Source organism: Mustela lutreola, chromosome 9 (genome assembly GCF_030435805.1).
Source record: "Mustela lutreola isolate mMusLut2 chromosome 9, mMusLut2.pri, whole genome shotgun sequence".
Lineage (NCBI taxonomy): Eukaryota > Metazoa > Chordata > Mammalia > Carnivora > Mustelidae > Mustela > Mustela lutreola.
The window spans coordinates 597,000-613,443 of record NC_081298.1 but is presented as its reverse complement, the minus strand read 5'-3'; the positions used below and the strand labels follow the sequence as shown (position 1 = coordinate 613,443).

The following is a 16,444-nucleotide window of genomic DNA, read 5'->3' as shown; positions in this document are numbered from 1 at the left end:
CCTGGGCAGGGCCGGTGTCCGTGGGGCTAATGGGCTTCACAGTGCAGAGCTGCCCCTAAACGGTGCATAGAGGCCTGTTCCCTCCAGGGGACAAGAAGCTTGGCTTGCCTCTGCCCTTCCGTCCCACAAGCCTTCCGGGGGCCACAGCTGCCTGGTCCCCGTGCCCCTCGGGTCCCTCTCGTGGTGACTGGAGCTGGCTGGTGAGTGAGGACAGGCGTGTCCCACCCGGCTCCTCGTTCAGTGACGCCAACGGTGGCTTGAAATCAGCCCGAGCAGGAGCAGGCGTGTTGACCCAACACCATGGGATCCAGCTCCACCCCCGTCTGACCCCGGGCCAGCACCCGGGACCCAGAACCCCTGATCTTTGCCCCACCCCCAGAGAAGGACCTCGAGTCTCTCAGCCCCAGGAATGACCATGCAGCCTGCCCTGCCCGTGGCCTGACCCAGGCTCCCCCAATTTCAATCCCAGCCCCAGGCAGATAGAGTGGGCCGCTTGGTCCCGCAGGGGTCCTGCTCCCTGGGGTATCAGAGTCCCCTGGGGCGGGGCCCTGGGCCACATGGGGGCCAGCTCTGCTTCCAGGGACCAGCTGGTAGACCTCCCCATCCGCTGCAGCTGCTGTTCCGGGTCTGGGCGCTGAGGCCCATGCACGATGCAGGTGAGTCCGTCGCCGCCCGTTTTCCGAGCACTCGGGTCTGCACGCAGCCAGCAGGTTTGCCCAGCCTGTGCTGTGTCGGCCCCGTGCCGCCTCGGCCTGGGAGCCCAGCGTCGGCCATGGGGGAACTTTGCCAAAAACTGGGGAGCCTCTGGCTGTTGGCCCCAGGAGGAATCGGGCTGCCCGGGGCAGCAGGGGTGGGCAGGGGGCCGTGGCCCAGTCTCAGGTCTTCTCTGTCCAGCAAATCTCCACGGCCGGACAACATTCAGGCGCCACCCCGACTGCTGTGCTGAGACCTCCCCTCACCAGGGACACCAGGTCCCGTGGAGCAGAGGACACCAGCCCTCCCGTCTGAGGGGACATCTTCCCCACACACGTGTGCCAGTCCATGTGTCTGTCAGGGTGTGAGGACCGCAGCCAGAGGCCGCTCCAGGCTGCCAGCGCCCCTGGATGTGTTGACGGCCAGCATTGTCCTGGGGGGACACGCCAGGCAGGGAGGCGTGGCCCCAGCCCCTGTGTCCGGCGTCCCCGGTCACGTGTGGGCAGGGGCGAGGCGCCTGTGGGCGGCACTCAGCTTCTCCTGCAGCGCAGCGAAAGCCGGCCGCTCCTCAGGGCTGCCCTTCCAGCACTCCAGCATGAGCGCGTAGACCTCGGCCGGGCAGGGCGCGGGGCGTGGCAGCCGGTACCCTCGCATGACCTGCTGCAGGGTCTCGTGGTTGCTCAGTCCTGTGGAGGGGCCACAAGAGGGGCTGGGCAGGGCTGCCTTGCCGCTACGCAGGGTCACAGTGCTCACCTCCCCCTAGTTCCTGGCCTGACCTGGCCCAGCAGGTGGCCTGGAGGTGTGGTGCCCCTTCTGGAACCGGGGACTCCCCGGGTGCCTCCTCCCCCAGGCTTCCTTGCAGCCCACCTTCATAAGGACACTGGCCGTAGGTGAAAACCTCATAGAGCAGAACTCCGAAGGACCAGACGTCCGACTTCTGAGAGTAGATGCGATAGTTGGCCGCCTCAGGTGCCGTCCACTTGACGGGGATCTTGGAGCTGCTGCTTGGGGAGTAGATGTCGTCCTGGGTGTGGGGAAACCAGGGTGGGTGGGCCGAGCAGCTCCCTCCCCTCTGAGCCACGGCGGGGTTGGGGGCTCCAGCCCGAACCGACCTTCAGCAGCCGGGCCAGGCCAAAGTCAGCCACCTTGCATGCCAGGTCGTCACCAACGAGCACGTTCCTAGCTGCCAGGTCACGGTGTACGATGCGTCGACCCTCCAGGTAGCTCATGCCCTCGGCCACCTGGCAGGCAAAGCTCAGCAGGAGAGGCAGGCCCAGGGCCCGTCCCTCGGGGCCTGTGGGGCAAGGTGGACGGTCAGGGGGGCAGGGTCTGCACTGTCACCTCCCCCCATGCCTCAGTGTCCTCACCCCCAGCCCAGGCCACGTGGCGGAGGCGGCCATGCTGTGCAGTGACTGCTCCTGGACCCCCAGAGAGACCAGAGCCGGGGAGGGGCACAGGAATGAGGATGGGGACATCGATGCACCCGAGCCCACTGCTCTCGGCTCCACCCGGAGCACAAGGCTCTGACTGCGCCCCGGGGCCTGAACCCACAGGCCAGAGCCCACCACACCCCTCTGAGCCTCGGACAGTCAAGCCCAGAGCAGCCTCGAAGGGTCACGGTGGTGCATGGAAGCCTGGGCCCCCCGCACAGTCACCAGCGGGGGCGTGGGGGGAGCAGCCACTCACTGCCCAGGAAGGCCTGCAGGCTGCCCTTGCGCATAAGCTCTGTGACGATGTACACGGGCTGGCCGGCCGAGCACACAGCATGCAGCTGGATGAGACGCTCGTGCCTCAGGCTCTTGAGGGTCTGGATCTCCTTGCTGAGGTCCGCGAGCTTCATGTAGGCTGCGGGAGAGAGCACGGCTCCGGGACCCACCCACACCACTCTGTGGCTGCCCCGGTGCTCCAGGGGCCCGAGGGCAGGGTGGGCAGGGGCCAGCAGGCCTCACGCACCTGACTTGATGACCTTGACTGCCACTGGAGTGGAGCCAAGCCACAGGCCTTCCCACACCTCCCCGAAGCAGCCTTCACCCAGCTTCCTCCTCAGGGCGAACTCGGAGCGAGGCCGCTCCCACTGGTCCTGCTGCGGGGGCCTCTGAGGGGGCGGGGGGCGCTCCGGGCCTCTGCCTGCTGCTCCCTGGAGAGGGGGGGCGGTGTCTCCCAGAGCGCCAGGCCTCCAGCCCCTCTGCCTGGCCAAGGCCGGGGCAGCCAGGTGTGGACCTCCTGAAGCCCGGCCCTAAGTGGCACCTTTGCTGGGGGTGGACAGCCACCCACGCATAGTCATTCCGGCCCCGGCCAGGCTACCATTAGCAACCAGAGCAGCCGGATTGCTGCCTGGCCCCCAGCAGGACGGTTGGGCCCTGAGAGCCGGGGTGCCGCTGCCCAAGCCAGGGCACACGGCCCAGCGAGCGTCCTCTCCTACGGCTTCTGCCTGGGGCCTGCGGCTGCTGCGAGCCCCCTCCCGGACGCCTCCCTAAGCTTGTCCCCGCCCTCATGGCCCCCCTGCAGAGCTGGGTCTGGGACTGGGGGACCCTCCAGGTCCCGTCGCAGCCCAGCCCCGGAAGTCCCCGGAGGTGGAGATGCTGCACCATTGAGGGCAAACCCAACCCCAGACAGGGCCCTGGCCGGAGTGTGGAGGTGCGGCCAGGGCTCCCAGTGCCCTCAGGCCTTTTCGGACCCCCCAGCCATGCTCAGAGACTGGCCTGGACCTGCTGCCTGGCTCACAGCCCTGGACGTGTGCTGGCCAGTTGGGCGGGAGGTGCTGCCGGGGCCTGGCCCACCTGGGGCACATGGGCCTGCAGCAGCGGGCTCTGGGTCAGCTTCCAGTTGGCCTTGTAGTAGGCGAGCAGCTCCTCCAGGCTGGGGAAGAGCCGGCCCTTCTGCAGGTAGAGACCGCCGGCCGCCGTGGAGATGCGGTAGTGGTGGACTTTGGCCTGCGCCCGGACTGGGAGTGGACACAGGTGAGGGCCACGTCTCGGCGGCAGCTTGCCCCAGACCCTCCCAGCTCCCTGGCCGGATAAGCAGCACAACCTTCCCTGGGCCGGGCTCAGGTCAGGCCTCGGCGTCTCACAGGAAAGTGGGAGTGCGGGCAGCTGCAAGCCGGGGGGCAGTGAGGGGGTGCAGGGCGGGCACTCGGGGACACTCAGCGCGTGGATGAGTCGGAGAGTGAGCGGACGTGAAGGGGACGGGGAGTGAGGAGAGAGCCCCGCCGGTGGATGGGCAGGGGAGGGAAGGGGAGGGGGCCTGTGCGTGAGCCTGCAGTGGGCAGACTGGCCGGGGAAGGACACGAGGTGCCCAGGCCTGACGTCGGGCCGGCACAGTCTGGGGAGCACTGACCCCGAGGTCAGCGTGGGGGCAGAGGCGCGAGCAGCCGTCCGGTACCTGAGAGCGAATAGTCCCCACGGCTGCTCTCGCTGGGCCGGACAAGGAAGGCTCCCGGGGCGCTGGCCGGGGACAGGAGCAGCTGCTGGGCACGGGCGCGGCTCATGCGGCTGAAGTACCAGCTGCCAAGGACGGGTGCGGCGGTCACCACCGGGCCTGGCCGGACGGACTCCTGCCCCCACGATGCTCAGAGGCCCCGATGCCCGAGCCCGACGCCCCGGTCGCTCAGGAACCAGGGGCTCCCAGAGCCCAGGGCAGGGGTCCTGGCCCCCGGTCTGCACCTGCCCTAGCCCTCGGTGCCTCCACTTCTGGATCCATCAGGAGGCCCTCCTGGGCTAACACAGAGCTTCCACTGCCACCAACGGTGACCTGAGTCAGGTGTAACCATCCGTCCACACACCTCAGCCCCGGAGTGCCCGTTAACCCTGCTCCCAGAAGGACCCAACCCCAGCCAGGGGCTGACCTGCCAAGCTCAAGACTGCTGAGCCCCTACTGGAGGGGGTTTCCACCGGAAGCCTGGGCTTCCCTAGCCCGCAGAGAGGTGGACCGTGGGGCCGACAGAAGCTTGGCCAGGAAGGCCCTGGGGGAGGCAGCTGTGCCAGGCTGGGCAGGGACTCTGGGGAGGCTGGAGGAGGCTCAGAGCATCTCATGTCTGCTGCGAAGGGACCCTGCCTGGTGCAGGACAGCCCGAACCCCTGGCCCTCCACATCTGCAGAGACATGCTCCCTCTCTGAGCACACGGGCAGCAGGGGCTCCCAGGGGCTCCACAGTCTGAGGGAGTTCCCCGAGTCCAGGAGCCCACACAACTGCACACGGACAAGGACAGGGGAGAGCCTGCTGGGCCCCGGCTGACACCCGCCTGGGCTGTGGCCACCCAAGTCACTCCACAGGCATCTCTCCAGGCTCCATGCTCTTAGCAGGAGAGCGGGACAGCTCCTGGCCCCAGGCCATCTCCTGTGTCTGCTTCCCAAGATCCAGGGAGGGGAACCCCACGCCTGAGTCGGCTTCCCAGCCTGGAACCTCCTGCTTCCTGCAGATTCTCGGGACCCTGGGGCAGGAGGCCTGCTCCCTAAGGGAGAGCCTCAACCACTCTGGGAACAGCCCTGTGCGCATGGCCCTTGTCACTTCCAAAGTGGGGGAAACCCCGGGCTCGGAGGGCCAGCGGGCTAGCTCTGACCCCTCGGCTGCCGGACCAGCACTTACTCCAGAGGACCTAAAGCATGACTCAGAGTGAGTCAGCATAGAGAGGAGGCCCTGAAAAGACAGGGCTGGGTGGATGGGGCTGCGGAGCCTGGGGGGAGGCCGCGGACTGGCAGGAGGGGGACCAAGACGCACCTGCTCCTCACAAAGAGGCCCGCGCGCCCCATGAAGAGCTGCAGGGAGGGGCTGGGAACCAGCGTGGCCAGAGCCAACCCTGGGGCTGGGCTGAGGGGCTGCCCAGAGGGTAGAGCTGGAGACTGAAGAGCGAGGCAACGGCAGACAGGCAGAGACCCCTCAACACCAGAAGGGAAGACCGGCAAGCAGGGCAGAGCACACAGGGTCACGGGTCCCCAAGACCAGACCTGGTTGGGCAGCAGGCTTGTGGAAAGCTGACGAACTCGTTTCAAGACACACGGATTAGGAGCAAGAGGTACAGCTCCCTAAGGCCCCGGGGCTCCATCCGCCAAGGGCCCCTGCAGCCAGGCGCTGCCCTCTGACGCCCAGCAGCCAGCAGAGCTCCCAGGGGCAGGGCCACCGAGGCCCTTCACAGGACAGCAGGGCTGCGGGCGCACAGAGATCCAGAAGTGCCCGCATCCTCAGCCCTCCCCCAGAGCCCAGGGCCAGGGATGTTCTGGGGAGTCTCTCCCTGGGGTGGGGCAGCGGCCAGGATGACACTGGGGAAGCCTCACTAGCAGGGTTGATGGTCCTCCCCCTGCCCGGCCGGTCTGGCCCTGAGGACAGATGGCCAGGTGTCTAGGGCTAATGACACCACCAGTGTGGGCGGCCCTTTCATCCCCCGCCCAGGCAAACAGTCATTAGCACTTCCTCCCGGCACCACCCCCTTTCGACCCTCCCTCCAGAGCAGCTCATGGGATCTGTCCTCCACCTGCACCCACGGAGGGCTCTGGGCCCCTCCCTATCAGAATGGCTGCCTGGTCCCTCCCACCCCTGCCAGCAGGCTGGGCCAGGGGCTAGGGGCCGGAGTCCCCTCAGAAGGGGCCTTCCTGGGACTCGGGCATTCCCATGCCACGTGCAAACCCCCCAGGAGGCTGTGGGAGAGCTGAGGGGCTCTGTCTCCAGGGACAGGGCCCAGGCGGAGACTGCTCACAGCCGTGCCGGGAGGCCACCCTGTCCTGCAGACCCTGAGCCTGGGCTGAGAGGTCATCTCCTCCCAGGCCCCGTGGGAGAGCCTCTACTCTCTGCCTCCCTCCGTAATTGCAGAGTGGGTGAGCGAACAGCCAATTTCCGCCAGCCAGCCCAGCCTGTGGACTGCCCAGGCCCTGGGGCCTTTGGGCATGTTGGGGGGAATGGCTGAGCTCCCCCTACCTGCATCTCTCGAAACAGGCCTATTTGGGACCAATTCCCAAGGCCAGGCCACGTGTGCCCCATACCTCCCTGCGGGCTGGTGCAGCAGGGCGAGATCCGGGTGAACGCGTACCAGGGAGGGGGCAGACAAGCCCTCCCCTCGGACTCAGCACATCAGCCCCTGCACCCATTGGTCACCCCCTCCTCCCTCACAGCGTCTGGACAGCCTCTCTTATGTCCTCATCAGGAGCCCCGGGCTCCCTGGACCATGCCCCTGAGGGCCGGCCGTGCTGCATGACCAGCCGGCGGATGCACACACGCTGTCCAGCTGACTCACCACAGGCACTGACTGCTCTGCTGGACTCATTCCCTCTTAGCCGTACTGGGACACAGTCCCTGGTGTCTGTCCCCCACCCCTGTGTGTTTGCCCGCCGCTGCGTGGCGAGGCCTGGAGGGTCCTGGCCCCAGGAGGAGGAGGGAAGGAAAGCAGGACGCCCCGGACATGCCGTCCTGGGACTCTGTCCTGCCCTTTTCCCTGACTGCAGGGGCAAGTGATACTCACGGGGGGTCTGAGAGCGTCTCCGGGGTGGCCCTGGCCAGGTGGGTGATGGGTACCAGCCCAGTACCGGGCGGGCCGGAGAGTCTGCGGGCAAAGATGTAGTCGCCGTCCTCTCTGAGGGCGCAGAGCCTGTCCCCGCGGCTGACGCTCAGCTCTGCCGAGCACCGCGCGGTGAAGTCATAGAGCGCCCTGAAGAGCTGTGGGGGCGCCGGGGGGCTGCAGGGCTCTGTGGCAGCGGGCTCTGGTTCAGCGCCGGCCACAGGGTCGGGGAGCCCCTGGACGCCGTTGTCCGGCGCGGCCACCGGCCAGATCTTGTCCCAGAAGAAGGACAGGAAGGTCAACCGCCTCCTGAGGAAGGGCTCCATGCTCCCGGGGCCACCGGAGCGGAGCCCAGGGTCAGGCAGGGAAGGGGCCGCAGCGGCGGGAAAGCGGACCCACAGAAACCAGAAGGGCCGACGGCCGCCGAGGGTCCGAGCCTCACTGCTGGCGTCCCTGGTGGCGCAGAGAGTGGGGACAGGTCACTCCAGAGAACCCTCCAACAAGGCGCGCGCAAACCCGCTCCCCGCCCGCCTCCTGGGCTGGGGTTCAGACCAGGTGGGGCGCAAAGTGGCCCTCCAAGCCGCCCCCCACCCCAACGCCACACGATGGCGGCTCCTGTGCTGGGCCTCTGCAGCGTCTTGTCCCCCACCGCTCAGAGCCTCTTCGGGGCTGGGGCAGGTGCGGCCCAGGACGCGCCTCGGGGGGCGGGGCCTCGGGGCCTCGGGGCGGGGCTTCGGGGCGGGGCTGTGGGAGCGCAAGTGGGTCGCCGTGGGGATCGGGGTCAGCGCAGGTGAACGACGTGCCCACCCTTGTCCTCAGAGAAAAGGGGTTCCATGAACGGGGCAGCCGCCGTGCAGCACGAGCCCCTGCTTGGCCAGAAGAGAGCTGGATTGGTGTAGAAAACGGCCTGATTTCGGGGCGCCTGGGTGGCTCAGGTGTGATCCCAGGGTGCTGGGATGGAGCCCCGCATCGGGCTCCCTGCGAGCCTGCCTCTCCCTCCGCCTGCCGCTCCCTCCCCTTGCTTCTCTCTGTCTGTCTGTCTGTCTGCCGCATAAAGAAGACCTTTAGGAAGGAGGGGGGGAGAGGGAGGAGGAGGGGGGAGGAGGGAGGGAGACTGTTCTTTAAATGTTGGTCAAATCTGTCAATAGAAAAATCCTGTGTAGGGCAGAGCCTTCCGGCTGGGCCAGGAGACCCTGCGGCAAAGGCGGGGCTGGGACAGCTGGGGGCAGCCTGGGACTGGCGAGGGAGGGAAGCTCCCTGCACTGGTTGTTACGAGATAACGTGGGATGGTGGGTGCTCCGTGAGCCCCAGAAGGGCTCCACAGGGGCTGCACGGGTGATGGGCCATATGCTTTCTGGGCTACTGTGGGCCAGGAGACCCCCCTCCCCAGCCCCACAGCCAGCGCTGGGTTGGGGGGGAGGCTGGGACACCCGACTCCCACCTCAGGGCTGGGGGTGGGGCTGCTGTGGCACAGAAGGGTGGCGGCGAGCGTGGGAGGGCCGGCGCCACCCCTCTTACTCAGCTCCCTGGACGGGGCCAGGCGCCTGCGCATGGAGGCGCACTCTGCCTGCTGCCGGGTCAGCGTCTGCCTCCTGGCCAGACGGAGAGAGCAAACTCTGGGGGCCCTGGGGCTGGGGCTGGAGGAGGTGGGCTCCCAGCCCCAGGCCACCTGCATGCTCCTGCCCCTGCTGGCCTCCCCCGAGCTCAGCCCCCTCAGTACCCCTGGCGCCACTGAGCCCATCCGCTTTTGTGAGAGCCTCCTTCCCAGGCCCACCCTGGATCAACCCTGAATGTGCGTGTTCGGTGGCCAGCAAACAGGGGTGATGACTGTTTGACCCAGGAGAAGCTGGACCCCCACTCCCTGCCCCCAGAGCCACAGCAGACCATCTCCCCCTGAAACACCCTGAGGGCTTCCTGGGGCTCACGTCCAGATGGCCAGCTGGTCCAGTATGCGAGCTGTAATGTGGCGATGTGGCCAGGAGCTGGCCCTCCTCGGCGTCCGAGCAGCAATCTGGGGCTCCCATGGCCTGGAGGGGGCAGCCCCCCCCACCAGGGGCAGGCTCTGTGGAGCAGAGACTCATCCTGGGGGAAGGCGGTCACTGAGAGGAATGCAGGCTAATTACAAATCCAAACAGGGAAGGGTCTACAAGGGCCCCGGAGCCTCTACTCCACCAGCCTAGCGGGGAACTGGTGTGCCTCATCCCACCACGCGTCCCTTCCTGTATACCCACGCGGCTCCTCCCCTGGAAAACCACACTTCAAGCCTCTGGCCCCTTCGGCTGCAGGAAGGCCCTCTCAGGTCATGGGGTGGGGGGTCCTGCTTGTGCTGACCGTGCTTGGTCAAGCACTCAGAGCACTGGGCACGGATTCCTCCTGGACACTCCCAGGCCCTCAGAGCCACAGTGACCCAGCTGCTAGGACTCCACACACCCCACCTGGTGCCCAAGGCAGGCAGGGAGGGTCCTCCTCAGTCCTCAGGCCTCCTGTCAGCCCAAGCAAAGCCCAGAGAGTGAATCGGGGTCCGGAGCGCAGTGGGTTGTGCTGCAAAGCCGCCCCCCGCACCCCCGCCCAGTGCCATCCCACAGATACAAGGTTCTGTGCACTCTCCTTGAGGTCACAGCAGGGACGTTTTCTAGCAGGAACACATGCTGGGCAGTGGGGGCCTGGCTGGTCCCCAGGTGACGGTCCCCAGAGGGAGAGAGGCTCCTCTTCGCCTGTCCCCGGGCAGTGGGCTCTGCAGGGAGCACCCCACGCACGGCCATGTCTCTGCCAGGGCCCTCTTCCGCCCCGTCACCCCCAAGTCCCCAGAGCACCTCTCTTCACTCATCGGCCCCCTCCAAGCAGCCTATGGCCCTTGTGCACACACACTCCAGGCCAGGGGGCTGGCAGCAAAAGCCTTTTTTTTTTTTTAAGATTTTATTTATTTGTTTGACAGAGATCACAAGTAAGCGGAGAGGCAGGCAGAGAGAGAGAGAGGAGGAAGCAGGCTCCCCGCCGAGCAGAGAGCCTGATGCGGGTCTCGATCCCAGGACTCTGGGATGATGACCTGAGCCGAAGGCAGAGGCTTAACCCACCAAGCCACACAGGTGCCCCCCACCCCTTTTAAAGATTTGTTTGACAGAGAGAGCAAGCACGGGTAGGCAGAGCAGCACACAGAGGCAGAGGGAGAAGCAGGCTCTCTGCAAGCAGGGGCCCAACACAGGGCTCCATCCCAGGACCTTGGAATCATGACCCGAGCCACAGGCAGACGCTTAACCAAGAGAGCCCCCCAGGCGCCCCAAGAGCCACCTCTGTCTGTCTGTCCGTCTTGCTGTCAGCAGCTATTAGAGTTGCCTCACCCCTGCTGGCCTGCCCCCCCAAGCTCCAGCAGCCCTGCCTCGCCTTACGCACCTGGCTCGGCAGCGCCCAGGCCCCAAGGACGACCCTGCCCTGACCCAGCCACTCTCCCGTTAGCCTCGCCTCCTCCATTGGCCCCAACCACAGAGAACCGTGCTGGTGGGGCTGGGGAGGTGCGTGAGGGTGGGGGAGGACCCCCACCTTGGGATGGGGTCAGAGGACAGTGTTTGAATCCCGCTGTCCGTCTCACTGGCCGTGTGACTTCAGGGAAGGTGCTAGACCTGTCTCCGTTGCCTCACCTCTCAGAGCACCGAGCCTGCCGGCCCCGAGTGAGGGTTCCGACCAGTTCTGCTGGGACAAGGAGGGGGGCTTCCTGGGCACTCCGCCAAGGCTGGCCGCCCAGAGCAGCCCACCGTGGTCGACACGCTCTGGGGTCTGTGAGGGATAGACACCCCCCGCCCCCCGGTGATCTCACCACCGCCACCAGGCTCCCACCCTCATGGCTCCTAAGGCTCAGGGCAGCACAGCCGGGGCCACCGCTTGGAGGTGGGAGGAAATGTGCCCAGCGGGGGGTCCCGAAGGCCGCGTGCTGGCTGCTCCTTCTCACGGTGGCTTCAGAAGCCCAGAGGCCAGTAGTGGCTGCTGGCGGAGAGGAGAGGTTGGGGGCTGCTCGAGGCAATGTGGGGGTCCCTGGGGGACAGACCAGTCCTGTATCTCACTGGGTCACTCTCAGTATCCTGGGTGACCTTCCATGACCAGGTGTTCTGACAGATGTTTCCACTGGGGAAACAGGACAAGAATCATGGGATCTTCGTGGTGTTTCCTACAACTGCATGTGAGTCTATCGTTCTCCTAAAATCAAGAATTTAATCTTTTAAGTTAAATAGAAAAAAGGGGTGGGGCCAAGGAGGTGGCAGAGGTCCCAGACGTGCTTGGCCCAGAAGAGCAGGGGGAGCGGAGTCTCTCTGTCCCTCCTCATGGGTGGGCTGCAGGGTGCGGGGTGTCTCCCCACCTTCTAGTGCCAGCCTCCCCCTCAACCCTCAGACAGCACCCCTCTTTCCGCGTAACAGCCAGCATTTACCGGGACCCCAAAACAGGGAGAGGAGAGCAGAAACGGCATCCACCCCCCGCCCCAGATCCGACCTCCCGGGGCCTCCACGCCCCCAGCTCTGGGCCCGAGGATGAACTGGTGCACCGCTCACCAGGGAAGTCTCCGCCCAAGAATGGGGTCACCCGGGGGGGGGGGTACAACTCTGGGACAGGGCAGGCTCTGGACATAAGGACAGACGGCAGAGGAGCTGAGGGACTGATGGCCTACCCTGAGAGGGGCCCACCCCCAGGGCAGAGACATCCATAGGCAGGACACCCCTCCCTCTCCCACCCTCCCCAGGGTGGTCCACCTAGTGCCAGACCACTGCCCCGGGGAGCCCCAACTTGCTGAGAGAGATCCCAGAGGTCCTGGGGCCAGCTGGGGTCTAGAGATGGGGTTCAAGGAGGGAGCACTCGTCTGACGGGCTCCCTGGGGCTGCGGCGACCCCTCTGTCCAGACCCAGGTGAGGAGTGTCTCCCAGGCCAGGTACTGCGGGCAGAAGTGGCTGCTGCCATCCCTGTTCTGCCTGGGTGACAAGGGTCACCCACCTGCCGGTTCATTCGTGAGGTCACTGCTGCTCCCCTCAGTTCTTCCCAGGGGTTCCTGGAGCGGGGCACAGGCTGGGATGGGGAACAGGAGCCCTCTTCCCTGAGTTCATCCCTGAAGCCGGGACTCAGCCCCATGCCCACAGGACCGCAGGACAAGGGTGGCGGCTAAGCCGCCAGCCTCAGTTTACTCGGCTCTGCTGAACCCTACTCTGGGCTTGGCTTTCGGAATAGCCACTTGCGGTGGTTCCCAAGTCGCGCGCGGTTCCCCAGGGAGGGAGCGAAGCCTCGGGACAGTTCGGTCCACCTGAGACCCGGGTGGAGGGCGGGGTCGGGGGCCGGAGGAGGGGCTCCTAGAGTCCGAGTCCCAGTCCGGGTCTCGGGATCAGACAGCGGCCCCCCAGCCCCCGCCCTCGCTCCCGCCCCCGCCGCGTGCTCCCGCCGCGCGCGGTCTTCCCCAAGCTCTTCAAGTGGACGCGGGGTCTCCTCGCACCCCGGGGTCCTGGGCTACGGCCCCACCCTGCCCCCACCCCCGGGCCCGGCGGGGCGTCACAGAAGCCGGCGGTCCCCATGGCAACCCAAGGTTCGCGGCGGCGCGCGCTGGGCGCACAGTCAGCCGGTTGGCTCTCTCCGCTCCGGGAGGCAGGGCAAGTGGGCGCGCCTGGAGGCTGGAGGCTGGGCGCGGGCCGGGGAGGCGGGCTGCGGGCTGCTGGCTGCTGGCTGGGCAGGGGAGAGGGAGGTCTGGGGGCTTCTGGAAGGCCCAGGAGGCTGTAGGTCTGGAAGCCGGGCTAGAGCACAGAGCGGCCCCCTCCCGAATGCACGACCAGCCCCTCTGGGATTTTCCAACCGAGAGACTGTTGGCGACTGGGAAACCTCCCTGAACCCACAGTCAGACCCAGGGGCCAAAGCGGAACTTAGGCGAGGGGTCATGCTTCGCCACATCCCAGATACCCTCTCTGTTGAACCCAGGGCCTGGTCTGGTTTCTCTGCCTCAGGAAGGCAAAGCCTGGGCCTTTGGGGAGGCAGGCAGACTTGGGTCCCAACCTTATTGCCACTTAGCAGTGTGGCCTCGGGCAGTCACCTGGCCTGTCAGCTTCCTTTGTAACTCATCCAACCCTTGGGTTGCTGGGACCACGTGAGCTCTCCAGTGAAGCCGCTGGCCTGGCTGTGTGAAGGGGCTGTCTCGCCGTCCTGGGGGCGGCTGGGACCAATCCAGCCAGATTGCGGGCCCCTTCTCCAAGGAGCCTCAGCTTACAGAGCCAGTCCCCACAGCCCCCCAGAGGTGGGAGCCCAGGCAGGGGTAGCACAGAAGGCGAGTCTGGCCGTAGAGCTGATGGCTGGCCTCAAACCCTGAGCTAAGAGCAAGCTACAAGGCATTTTCGCCTCAGGCCCCCCGTCTGTGAGATGGGGTGACAGGACCTCACCACTGAGGGGCTTCAAGGCATAGAGTGGGGCTCAGTCACTAGAAGTTGGGGCCTGGGGCCGCCCTGCCTCCTTCGCCAGCTCCAGCCACCGCCCGGCCTTCTCTTTGGGTGAGCCCTGGCCCTTCTCTGACCCGCAGTGAAGGGAGGCACAGAAGGTCCACAGGGACATGGTGTCCCCCAGGGGGAGTCCGGTGCCCCACAGACAGGATCGCACTGACCCCTTTCAGCAATGAGGAGCACCTTCACCCCGTTCACACGACGACCTGACGCTGTGGCCAGGCCACACAGCTGGTCAGTGGCTGGGGCAACTAGAGCCCATTGTGTCAGCCCGTCCCCGTGTCCCTGTGTCATCACAATGGACAATCAGTGGAGGGGCCGCCCCTCAGCGTCCACTTCTATCTGGGTCGGCCAGCGACCCGCCTGGCCCACTGGCAGCCTCTTCCCAGAGAGACGTGCTCTCCCCACGAGCTCTTCCCCCGCGGAGGGACAGAGGGCCCAGTATGGATGGCAGTGGGCCTGAAGCCACACCTGCCTACGCCCACGCGCGCTGTGACTGAGTGAGCCCCGGGGGGGCGGGGGCGGCGGAGCCCCGCGGGCAGCATCCGCTCACACCCCCCCCCTCCACCCCCTGCTCCCAGACATGAGCTTCCGGGTGCCGGGCCCGGGCCTGGGCAAGATGAAGCTGGACAGTGCGCAGTCCTCCCTGGACCAGGAGGAGGCCGAGGAGGCAGAGGACCGGCAGCTGCTGGAGCCGGCGGCCTGGCGAGCCTACATGGAGCGCCGCACCGCGCTGCGCGAGTTCCTGACCTCAGACCTGAGCCCGCACCTGCTCAGGCGCCACCACGGGCGCATGGAGCTGCTCCAGAAGTGCTCCTTCCACATCGAGATCCTCCCCAAGCACCTGGCCCTGGGCGACCAGAATCCCCTGGTGCTGCCCAGTACCATGCTCCAGCTCATCGACCCCTGGAAGTTCCAGCGCATGAAGAAGGTGGGCACCGCCCAGACCAAGATCCAGCTCCTGCTGCTCGGGGACCTGCTGGAGCAGCTGGACCGGGGCCGCGCCGAGCTGGGCGCCCTGCTGGAGTCGCCCGACCCGCGACCCTTCCTGGCGGGCTGGGGGCTGGTGGCGCGGAGGCTGGCGGAGCTGTCGGCCGTCATGGACAGCTTCCTGGCCATGATGGTGCCCGGGCGCCTGCACATGAAGCACCGCCTGGTGTCCGACATCGGCGCCACCAAGATCCCGCACATCCGGCTGATGCTGAGCACCAAGATGCCCGTCATGTTCGACCGCAAGGGGTCGGTGGCCCACCAGGACTGGGCCAGCCTGCGCTGGTTTGTCACCATCCAGCCGGCGGCCCCTGAGCAGTTTGAGCTGCGCTTCAAGCTGCTGGACCCGCGGACGCAGCAGGAGTCCACGCAGTGTGGCACCATCCCCGTGGCGGCCTGTGCCTTCGACATCCACAATCTGCTGCCCAACCGCTCCTACAGGTTCACGGTCAAGAGAGCAGAGAGCTACACACTGGTGTACGAGCCGTGGCGGGACAGCCTCACCCTGCAGACGAGGCCGGGGCCCCCAGAAGGGCCCAGCCCTAGTCGGCTAGGCAAGCCAGGCCTGCCCCTGACCACACTTTCTGAGAGATGATTTTCTAATATTTATCCACTAATAAAGACTATAAACACACACACACAACTAAAGAAACAAACCTTACGTTTGACAGGCAGCAGCCGCCATGGGAGTGTGTGCTCAGATGCTGTCCAGCCCAACCCCCCAGTCCCAGGCCCCCCAGGCTCCTGGCCCCTTCGCCAGGGGGCACCCCAGGCTGCACCTTCCAGGACAGCTACCCCTGGACTGAGATGAGAACTTCTCTAAGGGGCCCTGCTGTGTCTGCCCCTCCCGCATCTCCCCGCCCCCTCTCTGGCACAGTAAGCAGCCCTGCAACCTTGGCACTGGCCCTGGCTACCTTGCCCTGTGTCCCAGTCCAGGGCTCCCCAAGGGGAACAATAACCTCATGGGGGCAGTCGTGCCCCATCCTGTGGCTCCCAGCATCACTGGAGTCAGGGTCGTGGGTGCCCAGACCAAGAGGACGTTTTGTCTTTTTTTTTTTTTTTTTAAAGATTTTATTTATTTATTTGACAGACAGAGATCACAAGTAGGCAGAGAGGCAGGCAGAGAGAGAGAGAGGAGGAAGCAGGCTCCCTGCAGAGCAAGAGCCCAATGTGGGGCTCGATCCCAGGACCCTGGGATTATGACCTGAACCAAAGGCAGAGGCTTTAACCCACTGAGCCACTCAAGTGCCCCGACGTTTTGTCTTTTAAATGACACAGTCTCCTCCCGAAAAGGAGCTGAACCACATCTGTGCTCCAGTCCCAAGGTGGGTGAGGGCCCGAGGCAAGGGAGTCCGGCAGAGGGCCTCCCCTGGACGCAGGCTGGTGCCCAGCTGTTGTGCGGTGGCCCTCCCCACCAGCCGCCACGCCCAGCCCCCCAGAAGGGGACCAGCGCCTCACTGCTGCCTCCAGAGACGGGCAAGGCCACGCCACCACCAGTGTGCCAGCAGCTCCCTCGCTCCCCACACTCACATCCGCGTCCTGACACAGGTGAGGCGAAGGTCGACATCTGTCTGCAGCTGGGCTGTGTCCAGGTCCAGGAGGGACCATGCCGTGGCCCAGGAGAGCTGCCCGTGTGCTGACCCCTTCTTCACACCCTTGTCCACCTTGGGGGTCACTAGGCTGCCTGAGAGCCGAAGGCCTGGGCAGGCAAGATGACCAGGAACAGGGACCGCCTCCCCCGCTGGCAGAGGGGTGGTTCGGAGAGCGACCAGGTGCCCAGCTGTCCCCAGGACTCGTCCCCCCCCCCCCCCCCGCTCTTGAGAGG

The 16,444-nt window shown here is 66.2% G+C and overlaps 2 protein-coding genes across 2 annotated transcripts; one reads left to right on the top strand and one right to left on the bottom strand.

Annotated features, from left to right (window-relative positions):
* Positions 1-147: 147 nt before the first annotated feature.
* On the bottom strand, positions 148-7,825 carry SRMS (src-related kinase lacking C-terminal regulatory tyrosine and N-terminal myristylation sites). Its single transcript, XM_059188209.1, has 8 exons — positions 7,142-7,825; positions 4,075-4,196; positions 3,474-3,637; positions 2,647-2,830; positions 2,380-2,538; positions 1,806-1,987; positions 1,561-1,717; positions 148-1,379 (listed from the first exon to the last, which is right to left on the bottom strand). Exons 1-8 carry the CDS (start codon positions 7,501-7,503, stop codon positions 1,186-1,188), a joined length of 1,524 nt encoding a protein of 507 aa, XP_059044192.1. The 5' UTR covers positions 7,504-7,825; the 3' UTR covers positions 148-1,185.
* Positions 7,826-12,714: 4,889 nt separating this feature from the next.
* FNDC11 (fibronectin type III domain containing 11) lies at positions 12,715-15,256 on the top strand. The gene is made up of 2 exons (XM_059188210.1): positions 12,715-12,795; positions 14,211-15,256. The coding sequence occupies exon 2, from the start codon at positions 14,213-14,215 to the stop codon at positions 15,212-15,214; it is 1,002 nt and encodes a 333-aa protein (XP_059044193.1). The 5' UTR covers positions 12,715-12,795; positions 14,211-14,212; the 3' UTR covers positions 15,215-15,256.
* Positions 15,257-16,444: the final 1,188 nt, after the last annotated feature.